Raw genomic sequence first — 20,025 nt, 5'->3', positions numbered from 1 at the left:
ACAGAGATATTTCTCCCACTCAGCATGGGTATGTGTAAAAATACACCCCAAAACACATTATACTACTTCTCCTGAGTACGGCGATACCACATGTGTGGCACTTTTTTGCACCCTAACTGCGCTAAGGGGCCCAAAGTCCAATGAGTACCTTTAGGATTTCACAGGTCATTTTTGTTTCAAGACTACTGCTCACGGTTTAGGGCCCCTAAAATGCCAGGGCAGTATGGGAACCCCACTAATGACCCCATTTTAGAAAGAAGACACCCCAAGGTATTCCGTTAGGAGTATGGTGAGTTCATAGAAGATTTTATTTTTTTGTCACAAGTTAGCGGAAATTGATTTTAATTGTTTTTTTTCACAAAGTGTCATTTTCCGCTAACTTGTGACAAAAAATAAAATCTTCTATGAAATCACCATACTCCTAACGGAATACCTTTGGGTGTCTTCTTTCTAGAATGGGGTCATTTGTGGGGTTCCTATACTGCCCTGGCATGTTAGGGGCCCTAAACCGTGAGGAGTAGTCTTGAAACCAAATGTCGCAAAATGACCTGTGAAAACCTAAAGGTACTCATTGGACTTTGGGCCCCTTAGCGTACTTAGGGTGTAAAAAAGTGCCACACATGTGGTACCGCCGTACTCAAGAGAAGTAGTATAATGTGTTTTGGGGTGTATTTTTACACATACCCATGCTGGGTGGGAGAAATATCTCTGTAAATGACAATTGTTTGATTTTTTTTACACACAATTGTCCATTTACAGAGAGATTTCTCCCACCCAGCATGGGTATGTGTAAAAATACACCCCAAAACACATTATACTACTTTTCCTGAGTACGGCGGTACCACATGTGTGACACTTTTTTGCAGCCTAGGTGTGCTAAGGGACCCAACGTCCTATTCACAGGTCATTTTGAGGCATTTGTTTTCTAGACTACTCCTCACGGTTTAGGGCCCCTAAAATGCCAGCGCAGTATAGGAACCCCACAAGTGACCACATTTTAGAAAGAAGACACCCCAAGGTATTCCGTTAGGTGTATGGCGAGTTCATAGAAGATTTTATTTTATGTCACAAGTTAGTGAAAAATGACACTTTGTGAAAAAAAAAACAATAAAAATCAATTTCCGCTAACTTTTGACAAAAAATAAAATCTTCTATGAACTTGTCATACACCTAACAGAATACCTTGGGGTGTCTTTTTTTCTAAAATGGGGTCACTTGTGGGGTTCCTATACCGCCCTGGCATTTTACGGGCCCAAAACCGTGAGTAGTCTGGAAACCAAATGTCTCAAAATGACTGTTCAGGAGTATAAGCATCTGCAAATTTTGATGACAGGTGGTCTATGAGGGGGCGAATTTTGTGGAACCGGTCATAAGCAGGGTGGCCTTTTAGATGGCAGGTTGTATTGGGCCTGATCTGATGGATAGGAGTGCTAGGGGGGTGACAGGAGGTGATTGATGGGTGTCTCAGGGGGTGGTTAGAGTGGAAAATAGATGCAATCAATGCACTGGGGAGGTGATCGGAAGGGGGTCTGAGGGGGATCTGAGGGTTTGGCCAAGTGATCAGGAGCCCACACGGGGCAAATTAGGGCCTGATCTGATGGGTAGGTGTGCTAGGGGGTAACAGGAGGTGATTGATGGGTGTCTCAAGGTGTGATTAGAGGGGGGAATAGATGCAAGTAATGCACTGGCGAGGTGATCAGGGCTGGGGTCTGAGGGCGTTCTGAGGGTGTGGGCGGGTGATTGAGTGCCCTAGGGGCAGATAGGGGTCTAATCTGATAGGTAGCAGTGACAGGGGGTGATTGATGGGTAATTAGTGGGTGTTTAGGGTAGAGAACAGATGTAAACACTGCACTTGGGAGGTGATCGGACGTCGGATCTGCGGGCGATCTATTGGTGTGGGTGGGTGATCAGATTGCCCGCAAGGGGCAGGTTAGGGGCTGATTGATGGGTGGCAGTGACAGGGGGTGATTGATGGGAGGCAGTGATAGGGGGTGATTGATGGGTGATTGACAGGTGATCAGTGGGTTATTACAGGGAAGAACAGATGTAAATATTGCACTGGCGAATCGATAAGGGGGGGTCTGAGGGCAATCTGAGCGTGTAGGCGGGTGGTTGGGTGCCCGCAAGGGGCAGATTAGGGTCTGATCTGATGGGTAACAGTGACAGGTGGTGATAGGGGGTGATTGATGGGTAATTAGTGGGTGTTTAGGGTAGAGAACAGATGTAAACACTGCACTTGGGAGGTGATCGGACGTCGGATCTGCGGGCGATCTATTGGTGTGGGTGGGTGATCAGATTGCCCGCAAGGGGCAGGTTAGGAGCTGATTGATGGGTGGCAGTGACAGGGGGTGATTGATGGGTGATTGATAGGTGATTGACAGGTGATCAGGGGGATGCATGCATACAGTACACAGGGGGGGGGGGGGGGGGGGGGGCTGGGGCGAATCTGAGGGGTGGGGGGTGATCAGGAGGGAGCAGGGGGCAGTTCAGGGAATTAAAAAAAAAATAGCGGTGACAGGGAGTGATTGATGGGTGATTAGGGGGATGATTGGGTGCAAACAGTGGTCTGGGGGGTGGGCAGGGGGGGGGGTCTGAGGGGTGCTGTGGGCGATCAGGGGGCAGGGGGGGAAATCAGTGTGCTTGGGTGCAGACTAGGGTGGCTGCAGCCTGCCCTGGTGGTCCCTCGGACACTGGGACCACCAGGGCAGGAGGCAGCCTGTATAATACACTTTGTATACATTACAAAGTGTATTATACACTTTGTATGCGGCGATCCGGGTGCTAGTAACCCGCCGGCGTTTCCGAACGGCCGGCGGGTTACAGTGCGAGGGGGGCGGAGCCAGTCCCTGTCGGAGGATCGCGTCACGGATGATGCGATCGCTCCGCCCATGTCCCTACAAGGACCGCTGCCTCTGTGCATGCAGCGGTCCTTGCGGGATCCACTTTCCTGGCCGCCCCTGTGCAGTGGGGCGGTCGGTAAGTGGTTAAAGGGAACCTTAACTCTAAAAAAAAAAAATGAGTTTTACTTACCTCTGGCATCTACCAGCCCCATGCAGCCATCCTGTGCCCTCGCAGTCACTCGAGGCTCCTCTGGTGCCCCGCTGCCAGCTAGTTTCGTTTTTGCCGACTGGGAGTCAGCCAGCCGCCATGCGTATGCTTTTACGCATTCCTGCTGGTGCAGGAAGCTATTGCAGACATCAACAAGTACATTTTTACGCGTTACGGGTGTGATGCATAAAATTTTACGCATTACACCCTTAACACGTAAAAAATGTACTTGTTCATGTCTGCAATAGCTTCCTGCACCAGCAGGAATGCGTAAAAACGTACGCATGGCGGCCGGCTGACTCCCAGTCAGCAAAAACGACACTAGCTGGCAGCGGGGGACCAGAGGAGCCATGAGTGACTGCGAGGGCACAGGATGGCTGCATGGGGCTGGTAGATGCCAGAGGTAAGTAAAACTCATTTTTTTTAGAGTTAAGGTTCCCTTTAAAGGAGTTATCAGGGCAGAACTGCTGCGCCTGAGCAGTTCGCCACGGCCCACGTGGCCATGATTGACATCGGCGCATCGCGCAGCCACAGTAAGGCCGACCCCGTGATCGGCCTGAATACCGATCAACAAGAGCGTTGGAGTGGAGGTGACAGCGTGGGACAGTCGGCTGCAAGGGGCTGGAGAAAGCCCCAGGTGAGTAGAGCTAATTTTTCATTTTTGTCCTGATAACTCCTTTAACCACTTCCCGACCGCCTAACGCACAGGGGCGGCCGGGAAGTGGAGCCCTGAAGGACCGGCTCACCCACAGAGGCGGCGGTCCTTCTAAGGGCATGGGCGGAGCGATCGCGTCATCCGTGACACGATCCTCCGCCGGCTACTGTAACCGCTCGCCCGCCGCAACATCCCGCCGGCTATACGGAAGCGCCGGCGGGATGTTAACCCCGCGATCGCCGCATACAAAGTGTATAATACACTTTGTAATGTTTACAAAGTGTATTATACAGGCTGCCTCCTGCCCTGGTGGTCCCAGTGTCCGAGGTACCACCAGGGCAGGCTGCAGCCACCCTAGTCTGCACCCAAGCACACTGATTTCTCCCCCCCCTGCCCCAGATCGACCACAGCACCCATCAGACCCCCCCCTGCCCACCCCCCAGACCCCTGTTTGCACCCAATCACCCCCCTAATCACCCATCAATGACTCCCTGTCACTATCTATCAACGCTATTTTTTTTTTATCCCCCCCCCTGCTCCCTGCCCCCTCCTGATTCTCCCCAGACCCCCCCCCCCCCAGACCACCCCCCCCTGTTTACTGTATGCATCTATCCCCCTGATCACCTGTCAATCACCTGTCAATCACCCGTCAATCACCCGTCAATCACCCCCTGTCACTGCCACCCATCAATCAGCCCCTAACCTGCCCCTTGCGGGCAATCTGATCACCCCCCCACACCAATAGATCGCCCGCAGATCCGACATCAGATCACCTCCCAAATCCATTGTTTACATCTATTCTCTCCTCTAAACACCCACTAATTACCCATCAATCACCCATCAATCACCCCCTATCACCACCTGTCACTTTTACCTATCAGATCAGACCCTAATCTGCCCCTTGCGGGCACCCAATCACCCGCCCACACGCTCAGATTGCCCTCTGACCCCCCCTTATCAATTCACCAGTGCATTAATTACATCTGTTCTTCCCTGTAATAACCCACTGATCACCTGTCAATCACCTGCCAATCACCTATCACCCATCAATCACCCCCTGTCACTGCCACCCATCAATCAGCCCCTAACCTGCCCCTTGCGGGCAATCTGATCACCCACCCACACCATTAGATCGCCCGCAAACCCGCCGTCAGATTACCTCCCAAATGTATCGTTTACATCTGTTATCTTCTCTAAACACCCACTAATTACCCATCAATCACCCATCAATCACCCCCTATCACCACCTGTCACTGTTACCTATCAGATCAGACCCTAATCTGCCCCTTGCGGGCACCCAATCACCCGCCCACACGCTCAGATTGCCCTCAGACCCCCCCCCCCCCCCCCCCCTTATCAATTCGCCAGTGCATTAATTACATCTGTCCTTCCCTGTAATAACCCACTGATCACCTGTCAATCACCTGCCAATCACCTATCACCCATCAATCACCCCGTCACTGCCACCCAACAATCAGCCCCTAACCTGCCCCTTGCGGGCAATCTGATCACCCACCCACACCAATAGATCGCCCGCAGATCCGACATCAGATCACCTCCCAAGCGCAGCGTTTACATCTATTCTCTCCTCTAAACACCCACTAATTACCCATCAATCACCCATCAATCACCCCCTATCACCACCTGTCACTGTTACCTATCAGATCAGACCCTAATCTGCCCCTTGCGGGCACCCAATCACCCGCCTACACGCTCAGATTGCCCTCAGACCCCCCCTTATCAATTCGCCAGTGCAATATTTACATCTGTTCTCCCCTGTAATAACCCACTGATTACCTGTCAATCACCTATCAATCACCCATCAATCACCCCCTGTCACTGCCACCCATCAATCACCCCCTGTCACTGCCACCCATCAATCACCCGCTGTCACTGCCACCCATCAATCAGCCCCTAACCTGCCCCTTGCGGGCAAACTGATCACCCACCCACACCAATAGATCGCCCGCAGATCCGACATCAGATCACCACTCAAGCGCAGTGTTTCCATCTATTCTCTACCCTAAACACCCACTAATTACCCATCAATCACCCCCTGTCACTGCCACCTATCAGATTAGACCCCTATCTGCCCCTAGGGCACTCAATCACCCGCCCACACCCTCAGAATGCCCTCAGACCCCAGCCCTGATCACCTCGCCAGTGCATTGCTTGCATCTATTCCCCCCTCTAATCACACCTTGAGACACCCATCAATCACCTCCTGTCACCCCCTAGCACACCTACCCATTAGATCAGGCCCCAATTTGCCCCGTGTGGGCTCCTGATCACTCGGCCAAACCCTCAGATCCCCCTCAGACCCCCTTCCGATCACCTCCCCAGTGCATTGATTGCATCTATTTTCCCCTCTAACCACCCCCTGAGACACCCATCAATCACCTCCTTTCACCCCCCTAGCACTCCTATCCATCAGATCAGGCCCAATACAACCTGTCATCTAAAAGGCCACCCTGCTTATGACCGGTTCCACAAAATTCGCCCCCTCATAGACCACCTGTCATCAAAATTTGCAGATGCTTATACCCCTGAACAGTCATTTTGAGACATTTGGTTTCCAGACTACTCACGGTTTTGGGCCTGTAAAATGCCAGGGCGGTATAGGAACCCCACAAGTGACCCCATTTTAGAAAAAAAGACACCCCAAGGTATTCTGTTAGGTGTATGACGAGTTCATAGAAGATTTTATTTTTTGTCAAAAAAATAAAATCTTCTATGAACTCGCCATACACCTAACGGAATACCTTGGGGTGTCTTCTTTCTAAAATGGGGTCACTTGTGGGGTTCCTATACTGCCCTGGCATTTTAGGGGCCCTAAACCGCGAGGAGTAGTCTAGAAAACAAATGCTTCAAAATGACCTGTGAATAGGACGTTGGGCCCCTTAGCGCACCTAGGCTGCAAAAAAGTGTCACACATGTGGTACCGCCGTACTCAGGAAAAGTAGTATAATGTGTTTTGGGGTGTATTTTTACACATACCCATGCTGGGTGGGAGAAATTTCTATGTAAATGGACAATTGTGTGTAAAAAAATCAAACAATTGTCATTTACAGAGATATTTCTCCCACTTAGCATGGGTATGTGTAAAAATACACCCCAAAACGCATTATACTACTTCTCCTGAGTACGGCGGTACCACACGTGTGGCACATTTTTACACCCTAAGTACGCTAAGGGGCCCAAAGTCCAATGAGTACCTTTAGGATTTCACAGGTCATTTTGCGACATTTGGTTTCAAGACTACTCCTCACGGTTTAGGGCCCCTAAAATGCCAGGGCAGTATAGGAACCCCACAAATGACCCCATTCTAGAAAGAAGACACCCAAAGGTATTCCGTACGGAGTATGATGAGTTCATAGAAGATTTTATTTTTTGTCACAAGTTAGCGGAAAATGACACTTTGTGAAAAAAAACTATTAAAATCTATTTCCGCTAACTTGTGACAAAAAAATAAAAACTTCTATGAACTCACCATACTCCTAACGGAATACCTTGGGGTGTCTTCTTTCTAAAATGGGGTCATTTGTGGGGTTCCTACACTGCCCTGGCAATTTAGGGGCCCTAAACCGTGAGGAGTAGTCTTGAAACAAAAATGACCTGTGAAATCCTAAAGGTACTCATTGGACTTTGGGCCCTTTAGCGCAGTTAGGGTGCAAAAAAGTGCCACAAATGTGGTACCGCCGTACTCAGGAGAAGTAGTATAATGTGTTTTGGGGTGTATTTTTACACATACCCATGCTGGGTGGGAGAAATACCTCTGTAAATGACAATCTTTTGATTTTTTTACACACAATTGTCCATTTACAGAGGTATTTCTCCCACCCAGCATGGGTATGTGTAAAAATACACCCCAAAACACATTATACTACTTCTCCTGAGTACGGCGGTACCACATGTGTGGCACTTTTTTGCACCCTAACTGCGCTAAAGGGCCCAAAGTCCAATGAGTACCTTTAGGATTTCACAGGTCATTTTGAGAAATTTCGTTTCAAGACTACTCCTCACGGTTTAGGGCCCCTAAAATGCCAGGGCAGTATAGGAACCCCACAAATGACCCCATTTTAGAAAGAAGACACCCCAAGGTATTCCGTTAGGAGTATGGTGAGTTCATAGAAGATTTTATTTTTTGTCAAAAGTTAGCGGAAATTGATTTTAATTGTGTTTTTTCACAAAGTGTCATTTTCCGCTAACTTTTGACAAAAAATAAAATCTTCTATGAACTCACCATACTCCTAACGGAATACCTTGGGGTGTCTTCTTTCTAAAATGAGGTCATTTGTGGGGTTCCTATACTGCCCTGGCATTTTAGGGGCCCTAAACCGTGAGGAGTAGTCTTGAAACGAAATTTCTCAAAATGACCTGTGAAATCCTAAAGGTACTCATTGGACTTTGGGCCCTTTAGCGCAGTTAGGGTGCAAAAAAGTGCCACACATGTGGTATCGCCGTACTCAGGAGAAGTAGTATAATGTGTTTTGTGGTGTATTTTTACACATACCCATGCTGAGTGGGAGAAAGATCTCTGTAAATGGACAATTGTGTGTAAAAAAAATTAACAAATTGTCATTTACAGAGATATTTCTCCCACCCAGCATGGGTATGTGTAAAAATACACCCCAAAACACATTATACTACTTCTCCTGAGTACGGCAATACCACATGTGTGGCACTTTTTTGCAGCCTAACTGCGCTAAGGGGTCCAAAGTCCAATGAGCACCTTTAGGCTTTACAGGGGTGCTTACAATTTAGCACCCCCCAAAATGTCAGGACAGTAAACCCACCCCACAAATGACCCCATTTTGGAAAGTAGACCCTTCAAGGTATTCAGAGAGGGGCATGGTGAGTCCGTGGCAGATTTCATTTTTTTTTTGTCGCAAGTTAAAAGAAATGGAAACTTTTTTTTTTTTTTTCTCACAAAGTGTCATTTTCCGCTTACTTGTGACAAAAAATAATATCTTCTATGAACTCACTATGCCTCTCAGTGAATACTTTGGGATGTCTTCTTTCCAAAATGGGGTCATTTGGGGGGTATTTATACTATCCTGGAATTCTAGCCCCTCATGAAACATGACAGGGGGTCAGAAAAGTCAGAGATGCTTGAAAATGGGAAAATTCACTTTTTGCACCATAGTTTGTAAACGCTATAACTTTTACCCAAACCAATAAATATACACTGAATGGGTTTTTTTTTATCAAAAACATGTTTGTCCACATTTTTCGCGCTGCATGTATACAGAAAATTTACTTTATTTGAAAAATGTCAGCACAGAAAGTTAAAAAAATCATTTTTTTGCCAAAATTCATGTCTTTTTTGATGAATATAATAAAAAGTAAAAATCGCAGGAGCAATCAAATAGCACCAAAAGAAAGCTTTATTAGTGACAAGAAAAGGAGCCAAAATTAATTTAGGTGGTAGGTTGTATGAGCGAGCAATAAACCGTGAAAGCTGCAGTGGTCTGAATGGAAAAAAAGTGGCCGGTCCTTAAGGGGTAGAAAGCCCTAGGTCCTCAAGTGGTTAATGTATGTAGCAATTTTGGTGTCACTACCATATATGAGGGCTTTGCTATTAACTGCCAAAGTCGGCACGAAATGACGCGCAAATTACGCAAAATATTAGGCGAAATTATGATTCACAATACGAAATTGAATTTACAAATCATAATTACGTATAAAGGATACCTGAGGTGACATGTGACATGATGAGATAGACATGTGTATGTACAGCACGCGAGTAACTAGGCTGTATTTCTTTTTTTTCTTTCACTGCCTGAAAGAGTTAAACACCAGTGACAGTTCCTGTCTGAGTCAAGACTGAGTCAGACTACTGTGTGATAGAAGAAAAAGACTTGGTCTCTACCTGGATAAATGCAATTGTAGCACTATTTTATTGCACCATAGTGACAAAACAAGAGTAACACACACGTGCTACATATGTTTTTTGTTTTCTCATTGGGGGGGGGGGGGGGGGGGGAGGGGGAGGAGGGGCAATTTCATTGGAATTATTGAGATTTGCTGGGGAACCAACATATTTAGGCTACGCCTATCATTATCATTTCATAGTAACCCCCTTAATTCTGTAACTTTGCATTTAAGGTTTCTTATGAACTCTATTAACATACAAAAAAATGTGATGATGTTGGGATGTTAGGATGCTCCTTGCAATTACACGCGCTTGTGCTATCATCATTGCCTGTTGACCATTATGGTTTCAGCAATGGGACACACTGGTGTAATTAGAGACTGATTTTAGACACATCCATCAAATTTATTCCTACAGATCTCGGCAACCGAATTACGGAGCTGAACAAGAACGTCATCCGCCTCCAGTCAGAGGTGAAACACCTGCGCCGATCCCTATCGGAAAACGGAGCCATGGTTAACGGCAAAGATAACGAGAACGTGCTGAGCCGCTACATCATGAAGGTGAAGAACAGCTTCCAACACTACGACGATGATTCTATGGGCTCCGGGAAAGATTCATCGGACGTCACAGTGCATCAGGACAGCTTCAAAAGCATTCTGCCGGAGGAGGACTGTCCTCCGTACTCCGACATGACCACAGCTGATGACTTAGATCACAGTGGGGACAATGGGGATATTGACCATTCAGAAATGGGAGAGGACATGTGAAGAAAGAAACGGGTGATTTTGGCACCTGATAGTTAGACACCATGTAAATTTTGGGGCTTAATATTTACCAACTGGGAACCTCCATGCTTAGTGGTAAGTATCACTAGTAAAAGGTGTCAAAAAAAGTAAACGGAGTTTAGTGTCAGAGTCTGAGCCAGTGTTAAGGTTAGTCTAGGGTCATCTGTTAATAGATTTTTCTAATGATGGACTTACCATTAGACAGGGAGATGGGTTAGTGTTGGGCTTTGATTAAGTGGTCACTGCTAGCTAAAAGGTCAGGGTTAATGTTATCCAGGGAAAGGGGTAAGCTTAGAGCTAGCACTAGCAGTGTAGCGTAGTGGTAAGGATGGGATAAAGATTAGTATTAGGGGCAGGAGAAGGGAAAGGTTAGGAATTAGACAAAGGGTAGATAGTGATGTTAAGGTTCAGCTTAGTTGTGGTGGTGGGTTCAGTTGGGTACAGGTTATGGTGATCCCCAAGCAATGATATCTGTGGATAGGCCCTCTGAGGATACCTGGGACACAGGAAATTCATATATATGCTGTAGAGTACGGAATTCAGGAGGACAGGACATTGATATTAAGCTCAGGACCTCATGTAGTAATGTATTGTGACTATCCTGCTGTGCTCAAGTAGTGAATCCAGAGAGAAAAAAAGTGTTAGCTGCGAACCACGTGGAGGTAGATGGAATGGTTAACAGTCTATTTCTAGATGTCACTCTTAGACTGGTATTCACCAGGTATTTCTAGTACCAGAGAATGACAGTCAAGTCCTGAATATGTGTTTGTTGTTGGTTGTGAGTCTCCAAAAACAGGAAGAAACAAGAGACAATATCAAGAGCCACCAGCGTAGCATGTTAGATGTATCGGAGAATGTGATGAGTAGATGAATAAAATACCCTCAAACCTTGGTTGGTTGTAGGCAACCACTAAATGCAGGTGTGGGTAATTTCAGCTCGAGAGGCACTCTTACTATTCCGTGGCACCATTTTTGGCACAAAATAGACCTGAAAAATTGAGATACAATCCCGAAACATGTTACATATAGTGTTGGGCGAACAGTGTTCGCCACTGTTCGGGTTCTGCAGAACATCACCCTGTTCGGGTGATGTTCGAGTTCGGCCGAACACCTAATGGTGTTCGGCCTTTTAAGTTCGGGTTCGCCCCGAACTACTAATTGGCCGCCGAACAGGGCCCCTGTTCGGCCGAACAGAGCCCTGTTCGCCCGAATACTGCCCCCCTATGGGGTCGCAGGCATAAGGGGGGAGCATGCCCCGATCGCCGGGAGTCCGGAGAGTGACGCGTTGAGGGAGGCCGGGCAGCGTACTACTGCTGAACCGCCCGCTGCCCGGCCTCCCTCAACGCGTCACTCTCCGGACTCCTCCTCCTCAGTCACTCACTTCACAGTGCCGCCCACTGCCAGCCACCCACTACCACCGGACCGGTACTTCCTGAAACTTTTGTATGGGGAAGCGGGCAGAGGGGGGAGCGCTAGCGGAGGGGGTGGGGGGAATTTCCGACCCCCCCCCCCCCGCGATCGGGGCATGCTCCCCCCTTATGCCTGCGACCCCATAGGGCCCCCAAAAGCGGGATGTTCGGGGAGTTCGGGGTTCGGCCCGAACATGCCGAACATTGCGGCCATGTTCGGCGAACTTTCCCGAACCCGAACATCCAGGTGTTCGCCCAACACTAGTTACATACAGTATATGCAAATAACTTTTTCTCCTGAGCTTTTTCTTAGGTGATACCTTCCCACCTGGTCAATAAAATACCATTTAAGCCACCAGCAAGCAAAATGCAATGCAGAAAAGTTAATTTAAAATGAAGATGAAAAATTATCTCCTATGAAAAAACTCAGGAGAAAAAAAGTGAACTGAATAAGGCCCACTGTCTGACAAGTCCTCTAATAAAGTTTATCAATCTACTGTGTTGGTTTTTTGGCCTTTGTTGGGAGGGAGTTTGATACTGCATGTAAACTGTATGCAATTTGGAAGTGGTCCAAAGCAACAGGAAGTGCACTTGACAATTTGCATGAAATTTGCATGCAGTCCCTAATTTTTTGCATCTCATCAACCATCTTTGGTGAAGACTTTTCTACGACTTTCTAATATGTTTTTAAGTTTTTTGTTTTTTGAGTGCCTCCCATTATCCCATTATGTTACAATCTGACAAATTGAGAGAGTCAGTTCTCTGATTAGTGCTACTCTTCCAAAGTTGCACAATATTCTGCTTTTTGCACCTAATTACACATGCAGGAAGAGGAGACTTACTGGGCCATTATTGTACAGTATATTATTTGGCACACAGCATGAAGTAGTACAGATTTCATTCTTGAAAGAGTTGAGGCCTTATTAAATGTGAACAGGGGACTGCAAACTAAAATTAAAGATAATATTAAATGACAATAAATTATAAAATGACTTGTGTACTAATTCATGTCATAGCAATTTTTTTTTTCAACAAAGGTGGAATTTCAGTTTTAGAATAATAAAGGTTAAAGTACTCCTAAACCGGGATGATTTTCTATCAAATGAAGTCCATGATGGTGGGCTAAATTTCCTTTGTGGAGGATACCACTAGTTCTTACCAATCCATAATTCCATTTTCAGAAATGTTGTCACAAACTTGCAAGGAAGCTCCACCATGTTTCACTGTTGTTCTAGATAATATTATTATTGCTTCACTCACTAGCTCTTCGGTGATGAAAATGCTTTATGCTGCATATATTTTAAATTTTCACTCCTTGGTCCAGAACCTTTGCTGCCAATTTTCTGCACTCCAACTCTTATGTTTTTGTTAAAGAGAATCTGTATTTAAAAAATGTAGCATAAAAAACATACCTATGTGTTCAGGGACATCTCCTGTTACCCTCTGTCATAATTTTGCCACTCCCTACCGCATCAAGCATAATTAAAAACAGTTTTATAAACTTTGTTTATAAACAAAAAAAATGGCCGCCAAAACCGGAAGTACGTCAGCAGAGTTTCTTTTCCCCTGCAGCTCTAATCCACTGAAGTGTGACAGGGTGTTTGTTTCTTCTGAGCCTGCAGACTAGAGCACTCTGCCTGTTACTGGGATTGCTCAGCATGTGGCAGTCCAGGCAGCTTATTTCACAGCCTCACAGAGGACGATTTATCCTTGTTTTTACAAGCTGTAAAAAGCCTGCTCGAGTCTGCAGGCTCAGGAGAAACAACCAGCCTGTCACTCTATACGCAGCTCTCTCCTTGGTCAGCCTCAGAGGCAGCTCTCACTGATATCAGAGAGCAGAGAGGCTGCCTAATCTAAATAACACACATGGGAGTGTGCATAGAGGGGGAGTGGAGTGGGTGGGGGCGTGCATAACAGATCACCAACACTGAAGAGTTGGCAGCCTTCCAGACACAGGGCGACAAATCCGACAGGGGAGAGATAAGCTGATTTATTACAGAGACGGTGATAGTAGAAAGTGCTGCAGTAAGCCAGAGCACATTAGAATAGGTTTAGGAACTTGTAGGATAGTAGAAAATGTTTTTGTTACAGAGTCTCTTTAAGGTTCATTTATACAACTAGTCACATCAATATTGTACCTTACCCACCTGTAAAACATGAGGCTTGGAGTGAACTGGCCCCGATTCAAAGTTCCTGTTGTTGGATTGTTATGCACATTATTCACAGCATAAATTACACAACTTATTTTCCAAATGTGGCTAAAAGCTCCATAATGTGATGGAGTTGTATAGTGCCCCTGAGGGATACGTGGATCTTCAGAAGGAGACTAGAAAAAACAAAACAGAGACACCAGGAGCTGCTTATGGTGTAGTATGCCAAGATGATGAAAGCATCAAAGCAAAGTATTGATGATACTCACCAACAAGGGTTGCAAGACCAGCAACCACAGTATAATCGCACGTGAGGAAATCCTGTCCTTACTCGGGTTCTTGGGTATCTGGGTTGGGTGGGTCACTCTTGGGTATCAGGGCTGGGTGGGTCACTCTTGGGTATCGGGGTTGGGTGGGTCACTCTTGGGTATCAGGGCTGGGTGGGTCACTCTTGGGTATCAGGGCTGGGTGGATCACTCTTGGGTATCGGGGCTGGGTGGGTCACTCCTGAGTATCGGAGTTGGGTGGGTCACACTTGAGTATTGGGGTTGGGTGGGTCACTCTTGGGTATCAGGGCTGGGTGGGTCACTCTTGGGTATCGGGGTTGGGTGGGTCACTCTTGGGTATCAGGGGTGGGTGGGTCACTCTTGGGTATCGGGGTTGGGTGGGTCACTCTTGGGTATCGGGGTTGGGTGGGTCACTCTCAAGAAAAAAATGGTATTTGCAGACAGTTCAGAAGAACTAAATAACACAAACGCTTCTCCCACACAATGTTGAGGGGCTATAAGAACTAAAACTGGAGAGGAGGAGGTGCCCCAAAAATAAAATGTGACAGTACTACTATGAATGTAATACATTGACTTACCTCTAGAAAGGACAAGGCCTGAGTGAGGCAAATTAATTATTGCAATTCAGACACTAATGAGATTACGCATTTCACAAATCACAGTCTGCCTCATCAGATCAAAAGCAACAGTGTCTATAAAAATAAACAACATAAAAACTTCTTAGCACATAGCACACCATAAATATCACATTAAATTAACAATAACAGTGTAACGATTGGTGTCAGCAATAACAAAGTTCTGATTATTTGGTGATCTGCAGTATCACCAAATAATGCAGATACTATATCTGATTATATGGTGATCTGCAGAATCACCAATAATACAAATATAGCAACACTGAGAAATACCGAGACCTTAGTCACACTTTATTGTACTGAGTGTAGTGATTGGTGCAAACAGTAAGTACTGACAGATTTGACTATACCTCACCAGAGGGGCTGGTGGGCACCGTCAGCACAGCAAACACCTCACCCGTGACAAGGGCTCACTGGTGAGTAGAAGGGTCAGACTAATCGAGTTGGTAACAGACAGGCAGATACAGTACAGAATCGGAAGGCAGAGAAGAAACGGTTAACAGGCAGAGTCGGCAGCAATATCAGATGGGCTAAAGTACAGAATCACTGAGCAAGAGAGGTAACGATATTCAGGCAGAGTTGGCAACAAGGTCAGATGGGCAAAGGTACAGAATCACTAGAGAGTAAGAATAGTCAGAAACGAGCCAGAGTCATAAACAGATAATAAACAATATAATGCACAAATCCTATCACTGTGTGAAATCCCTGGTTTCCTCCCGGATCAAAGCACACCGGATCTATCTAAGGTCCGAGGGCTAACACAATGTATTCGCAACAACAGACAGCGAGCTACTGGCAGCTCGCTGTCTTTATGCTGGCAGGGGACTCCCAGGCACGCCCCCGCCAGCCCGGCCAATCATGGGCGAGGAGCGCTCCCTGTGACATCAGCCGACCCGCAGGTCAGCTGATGCATCTCCAAGACGCGTAAAGGTCTCGCCGCTGGTCGCGCGTGCGCATAGCTCTGATGCTGTGCGCGGGCGAGAGTCCCGTGCGCGGCAAGCGCAGCTGAGCAGTGGGGATGGCGGCGGCCACACTGCTCTCCGTGACCGCCGTATCCCCGCCGCTCGTTACAGTACCCCCCCTTGAGGCGTGAACTCCGAACACGTCTTACACGGTTTCTCAGGATGTAATTCATGAAACCTACATCTTAACTCCTCCGCATGAAGCCGATGGCCCGGTACCCACGACCTCTCTTCCGGCCCATACCCCTTACAGTGGACCAGATACTGCACTGAATTCTGAACCCAACGAGAATCTCCTCAATTTCGTACTCAGGCTCCCCATCAATCACTACAGGGGGGAGGGGGGAGAGGAATCCACATGCACAGCAGGTTTCAACAAAGACACATGAAAAGATCTCACACCTCTCATACTAGACGGCAGTGCAATCACATATGTCACATCATTGATCTTTTTGGAAACGAGGTATGGGCCGATAAATCTGGGGCCTAATTTTTCCGAGGGTTGTTTCAGTGCCAGATGCCGGGTCAAAACCCAAACCTTGTCCCCTGGTAAAAAGTCCCATTCCACTGACCGTTTCTTATCTGCCTGTCTCTTTTCTGAGACTGGAAAGCTTTTTCCAAATCATTTTTGACCATACCCCAAATATTCTTAAAGGATCCCTGCCAATCCTCTAAAGCAGGGAAAGGAGAGGACACTACAGGCAATGGAGAAAATTTGGGAGATCTCCCTGAGACCACCTGAAAAGGGAAAAAAGCCCGATGAGGCGCTTTTCAAGTTGTTGTGTGCAAATTCCGCGAATGGCAGAAACCTTGCCCATTCCAATTGGGCGTCCGCCACATAGCACCTAAGGAACTGCTCCAGAGTCTGATTAACCCTTTCTGTTTGGCCATTGGTCTGTGGGTGGTAGCCGGATGAAAACGACAGGTTCATCCCCAAATGCTGGCAGAAGGCTCTCCAGAATTTGGATACGAACTGGACTCCCCTATCAGACACCACATTCTCCGGAATACAGTGTAGCCGGAAATTGTGTAGAATAAAGAGATCTGCCAGTTCCTGAGCAGAGGGGAGTCCATTCAGAGGGATAAAATGAGCCATCTTGCTGAAACTGTCGACTACCACCCAAATGACCGTCTTCCCCTCAGAGCTGGGGAATTCGCCCACAAAGTCCATGGACAAGTGGGTCCATGGTTCCTCGGGTACTGGTAAGGACTGGAGAGTACCCGCAGGAGCCTGCCTGGATGGTTTGCTTCTGGCACAGACCGAGCAATCCCTCACGAACTCTCTACAGTCCAGGGCCAGAGATGACCACCAAACACATCTAGAAAGTAGATTCTGGGTTCTCACAATCCCAGGATGCCCTGAAATCTTATGCGCATGAAACAACTGCAACATCTGCAACCAGAAGTGTAGAGGTACAAACAGAACTCCGTCAGGTTTCCTCTCGGGGACATCTTGTTGATAGGGGCCTAATGTACGTGACCAATCTTCCCAAGTTTCAGTGGCAGCCACCACGACTTTCTCGGGCAGGATATTTTCGGGGGTTGGTGGCTGGACTGTTTCAGGCTCAAAACATCTAGATAGTGCATCCGCTTTAATATTTTTGTTTCCTGGTTTGAAGGTAATGATAAATCTGAATCTCGAAAAGAATAAAGACCAGCGAGCCTGTCAGGGACTGAGTCTCTTGGCCCCCTCAATATATTCCAAGTTTTTATGGTCCGTGTAGACCGTAATAACATGTTCTGCCCCTTCGAGCCAATGTCACCATTCCTTAAACGCAAGTTTGATGGCCAACAATTCCCGGTTTCCAATATCGTAATTTCTCTCGGCGGGAGAGAATTTACGTGAAAAAAATGCACATGGATGTAATCTGCCTTGGAAACCAGAGTGTTGGGACAGTACAGCCCCAACCCCGATCTCTGAGGCTTCCACCTCCACTATAAAGGGATTAGTGACGTCCACATGTCGCAAAATAGGGGCGGAGCAAAATAATTTCTTCAATGTTGACAAAGCAGCATGTGCTTCCGGTGACCAATTGTAGGTGTCAGCCCCTCTCTTGGTAAGATCAGTGAGAGGTGATACCACAGAAGAGAACCCCTTGATAAACTTTCTATAGTAATTGGCAAAGCCCAAAAATCTCTGGAGTGCTTTTAGCCCCATGGGCTGTGGCCATTCCAGAACTGCCAAGACCTTTTTGGGGTCCATGGAGAGCCCGGAAGTTGAAATGGCATACCCTAAAAAAGGGACTTCAGACACTTCAAAAAGACATTTTTCAAGTTTGGCGTATAACAGGTTTTATCTGAGCTTCTTTAAAACAAACTTTACATGCTCCCTGTGTTTTGTCAAGTTAGGAGAGAAAATCAGTATATCTGTAATGAGCGGCGGGGATACGGCAGTCACGGAGAGCAGTGTGGCCGCTGCCGCCATTCCCGCCGCTCAGCTGCGTACGCCACACACGGGACTCTCGCCCGCGCACAGCATCAGAGCTATGCACGCACGCGGCCAGCGGCGAGACCTTTACGCATCTTGGAGACGCATCAGCTGACCTGCGGGTCGGCTGATGTCACAGGGAGCGCTCCTCGCCCCTGATTGGCCGGGCTGGGGGGGCGTGCCTGGGAGTCCCCTGCCAGCATAAAGACAGCGAGCTGCCAGTTGCTCGCTGTCTGTTGTTGCGAATACATTGTGTTAGCCCTCAGACCTTAGATCGATCCGGTGTGCTTTGATCCGGGAGGAAACCGGGGATTTCACACAGTGATAGGATTTGTGCAATATATTTCTCAGTGTTGCTATATTTGTATTATTGGTGATTCTGCAGATCACCATACAATCAGATATAGTATCTGCATTATTTGGTGATACTGCAGATCACCAAATAATCAGAACTTTGTTATTGATGACACCAATCGTTACAATATCGTCCAAGTACACCAGAACGAACCGTCCCAGCACCTCTCTGAAGATCTCATTGACCAACTCCTGGAAGACAGCTGGAGCATTACACAACCCGAAGGGCATAACAAGGTACTCGTAGTGCCCGTCGGGTGTGTTAAACGCCGTCTTCCATTCGTCACCTTCCCTTATGCGTACCAGGTTGTATGCCCCTCTTAGATCAAGTTTAGAGAAGATACATGCATCCATAACCTGGGAGAACAAATCGTCAATCAAAGGGAGTATGTAACGATTTTTTATGGTAATTTTGTTCAGTTCTCGATAATCGATACGTGGGCGAAGCCCACCGTCCTTTTTCTGGACGAAAAAGAATCCTGCTCCGGCTGGAGACTTAGAAGGGCAAATGAACCTCTTGGCTAGGTTTTCTTTTATGTAATCTTGCATAGCAAGTTTTTCAGGACCGGAAAGGTTATACAAATGACCTCTAGGGGGCATACAACCTGGTCTTAATTCAATGGGACAATCAAAACTCCGGTGCGGAGGAAGTTTGTCTGCCGACTTGGGACAAAATACGTCAGCGAATTCCGCATATTGGGAGGGTAAGCCTTCCAACTGAACCTGGGTGGCAAAAATCGCAACTCTTTCTATGCAATGTTGATGGCAAAATGGAGACCAGCTTAACAACTGGCCAGAACTCCAATCTATCTGGGGAGAGTGTTTTTGTAGCCATGGCATCCCTAGAATCACGGTGGAAGTGGCCATCTTGAGTACAAAAAACTGTAAACTCTCTTTGTGTAATACTCCCACGTGACACCAGAGACTGGGTGTTTGTGAAAGGGCCTGTCTGCCCTGTAATGGTGAGTCGTCAACTGCTGTAACAAAATTTGCCTGTCTAAAGGAAGTAGAGGTATACCCCATTTCTTAACAAAATCATAATCAATAAAATTGGCGGCAGAACCTGAGTCTATAAATGCCTGGGTAGACAAAACTTGGTCTTCCCAGGTAATAGAACAAGGGACTAACAAACGATTATCGGTTAGAGGTAAAGCTGGCTCGCCTAGGGTAATACCTCTAGCTACACCTAGGCGGCAAAGTTTTCCAACTTCTTCGGGCAATTGTGTGCTACATGACCCTTTTCCGCACGGTATAAGCAGAGCCTCTCTGTTCGTCTCCGATTTTTCTCTGCCTCTGAAAGCTTTGAATGTCCGATCTGCATCGGCTCATCCTGAGGAGGAGAAGGAGAGGCGGTGGGAACGGATCCTCCGGAGTATCTACCGCGAGTTTGCTTCTGGTAGCGAAAGTGGCGATCAATCTTAACTGCTAATGAGA

The 20,025-nt window shown here is 47.1% G+C and overlaps 1 protein-coding gene across 1 annotated transcript in view; it reads left to right on the top strand.

Annotated features, from left to right (window-relative positions):
* LOC137544649 (short transient receptor potential channel 2-like) overlaps positions 1–11,579 on the top strand; it is a 196,923-nt gene extending 185,344 nt beyond the window's left edge. The window contains exon 14 of the mRNA XM_068265744.1: positions 9,996–11,579. Within this exon, the coding sequence (XP_068121845.1) occupies positions 9,996–10,348 (353 nt within the window). The 3' untranslated portion in view covers positions 10,349–11,579. The remainder of the gene's footprint in view (positions 1–9,995) is intronic.
* The last annotated feature ends 8,446 nt before the right edge of the window (positions 11,580–20,025 follow it).

The sequence above is a fragment of the Hyperolius riggenbachi genome, chromosome 2, assembly GCF_040937935.1.
Source record: "Hyperolius riggenbachi isolate aHypRig1 chromosome 2, aHypRig1.pri, whole genome shotgun sequence".
NCBI classification, from domain to species: Eukaryota; Metazoa; Chordata; class Amphibia; order Anura; family Hyperoliidae; genus Hyperolius; species Hyperolius riggenbachi.
This window is presented reverse-complemented; position numbering and strand designations above follow the sequence as displayed.